Source organism: Urtica dioica, chromosome 11 (genome assembly GCF_054948205.1).
Source record: "Urtica dioica subsp. dioica isolate 48M chromosome 11, U.dioica_male_clone48M_v1_H2, whole genome shotgun sequence".
In the NCBI taxonomy this organism is placed as follows: Eukaryota; Viridiplantae; Streptophyta; class Magnoliopsida; order Rosales; family Urticaceae; genus Urtica; species Urtica dioica.
This window is the reverse complement of record NC_142766.1, coordinates 20,184,301-20,187,026: the sequence shown is the minus strand read 5'-3', so window position 1 is coordinate 20,187,026 and position 2,726 is coordinate 20,184,301. Positions and strand designations below refer to the sequence as shown.

At 35.5% G+C, this 2,726-nt stretch overlaps 1 protein-coding gene across 1 annotated transcript; it reads right to left on the bottom strand.

The window, feature by feature from the left end:
- Nucleotides 1–832: 832 nt before the first annotated feature.
- LOC149382143 (5'-AMP-activated protein kinase beta-2 subunit protein) lies at nt 833–2,012 on the bottom strand. Its single transcript, XM_089600871.1, has 3 exons — nt 1,801–2,012; nt 1,556–1,611; nt 833–1,458 (listed from the first exon to the last, which is right to left on the bottom strand). The coding sequence occupies exons 2-3, from the start codon at nt 1,583–1,585 to the stop codon at nt 1,150–1,152; spliced, it is 339 nt and encodes a 112-aa protein (XP_089456997.1). The 5' UTR covers nt 1,586–1,611; nt 1,801–2,012; the 3' UTR covers nt 833–1,149.
- Between the last annotated feature and the right edge of the window lie 714 nt (nt 2,013–2,726).

Here is a 2,726-nt window from a genome sequence, read left to right as displayed (position 1 = left end):
GCTAGCCACGTAGACATGTTCATGAAGATCTTTAATTTAAGAGAGAATTAGGCATATAGTCCATTTGAACTCTTTAAGTTAAAACTACATTTTTTCTATCCAACTAAGAAAATAGCTAAAATTAACCCAGGATGCATCTTATAGGAGAATTAGATATGAATTACATTATTTTTAATATATATATATATATATATATATATATATATATATATATATATATAGTTAAACTATATAACTTAACTGAAGACAACCATCAAGCTATTTCAAACCTTTTTTAAGGGTACACTAATAATAACAATAATAATGATAATAATAATACCTCAATCTTTTTCTTTTTCTTATAAAAAGTTTCTTCTTAATTTACTATAAAACAATCAACACTTAAATAAAGATATAAACAAAGTAGATATCTATCTTATTTTTATTTTGAAAAGCCAAATGAGTACCTGGGTCCATCTCTTCAAGTAAATTTTGGCAGCCCAACTAAACATATATAAATTAGAATTAGTAATTTACTACTAAAAATACGAATAGTCCATCTCGCCGGAGAAAATCCATCGCGTGGACTAAATATAAGAGAGAAAAAACCACAATCCAGTGTCCAAAATCTTCAGCACAAGTCTCCTCTCGGCCGTTGAGGGATAGAGTACAATTGTACAATTCGACCAAATGTATAAAACTTATACAGTACGAGGCTATAAGTGATAATGTCAAAGACTCAACATGTAGATTATCCAACTAGCAATGGAGGCAAACAAAGATTACCCCCATTGGATTACAGCTACAGAACGAACGTTTAAGCAGATTTAAGACAAGTAATGTAACCCATCAATTTTATAATTTTCATCATTATCATCAACTAACCAGCAGAATCACACTCAAAACATGATTCACCAGTTTAAATTTGTATAAACACATAGCAGACAGACCAGACCCTCATGAAAGAGTAAGTATTCTCCAGAAAGTCAAGAAATGTATAAATGAAAGGAGAAGAAGAATAAGAAAGGGTTTCACTCAACTCGAGTTCTTCTGCATCTGATTCTTCGGTGGCTGTGCACATAAATATTCCATTTTCTCTGTACTAAATATTTATCACTGCTAATTCCTCTCACTATAATCCAAGCAAAGTTGTGTCCTATTTTTAGGTCCCTAATACCTCCTCGGAATCGGCTTGTAGAGCACGACGGTGACGTACTTGGCACGGAAGCGGTGCGTGAACCCTAGCGCCACGACGGAGCGCGGCGCTTCTCGATTCTCGATGTAGAGATGGTTCAGAACCGCGCTGTGGGGATTTGGAATCGAACCCTCGGTCTCTTTGCCGCCGAGCACGGGGTGTTGGAGATGGGGAGGGATCGGTGGAGGGTCTCGTGCCTCGTCTTCGGTCCCGGGATACGCATTGTTGTAGCTCGAATCCGGCGATTTCGGGACTTCGAATCCAAGCACAGTTGGTTCTTCTTCCTGCAAAAGCACAACGATAGTTCGTTCTTTCGTTCGTCAATCGTCAATGCAAGGGCTCGGAACTCAGAAATTTAAGTAAACAGAAATGTTGCCTAACATGATCTTGTTGGCCGCGTTGGTTGTTCATCGTTGAATTCACGCAATCGATAGAGTCTGAAAAAATGGAATTTCTTCACAGTCAGCGTTGCGATTTTTGACTTCAATAATACTGCAATCTTAGGCTGCTATAAAGCCTAGAGAAGTTTCTACAAGTTTCGAGTCGAGAAATGTTCGAGAAGAGCTACAATGGAAAATTGTAATGATGAATGATATGATTTATCTGCAACAAAACTAGTGACTTACAGAGGAGGTCTGAAAGGGAAAGAGCGAGATCCTGCGGCGAGGAAAGAAAAGGATAAGAGAGAAGCTGTCTTCCCCGGAGAAGAGAAGCTCGCCGGAAGAAGAAGAACCGCCGCCGGAGATGAAACAGAAAAGTTCCCAAATGGAAAAAAATCGCGCATACCCGCAGATGAAGTAAAATTGCAGTAAAGTTCAAGCTTTTTTAAAAAGTAAAAAAATAAAAAACCAACAAGAAAATATTGGCCTAAATTGAAATGGGCAACAAAGCCCTAGCGGGCTTGGGTTGAAATTTGGTATATGGGCTGATTTCTACATACATCCCTCTTTACTCCACGATCAAACCTGGCCAAACTTTTGTATTTAGTAGTACAGCATCATTAGTTTTGTGGATTTTATTTGAGATTTCATTACTCAGCATTTTGCACCAAAATCATAATTTGAACAAAAATACTAATAAAAAGAAGAGGGAGAATTTTTTTTATCCATTTTTACCCTCTTCTTTTATTTTCTTCACTTTTTTTTCTCCGAATCTCGCAAGAAATCTGAATTTTTTTTTAATATGGGTTTGTTTGACGATTTGTTGACAAAGCAAAAAAGCTCCAATTTTTTTTTTTTTTTTTGGGTACAGGTGAAGGTGAAGGTGAAGATGATAAAGGTGGCGAGAGCGAGAGTGAGGAATTTCATAAATTAATTTTTTTAATATAAATGAAATGGATCAAACAAATGGGTATAATAAAAACAAGGGAAAAATAATAATTTATCTTTCTAAAGTATCACATGTTGAATACATGCATATTTAACAGAATTTTTGACGAAAATATTGATGGAAGGACCGAATATGCAATAAATAAATAAAAACAAAGTTAAAGCATGAAAAAAATCGTTTTGAAAGTTCATGTATTAACTTGAAAAAGTAAAATAAAAAAGAG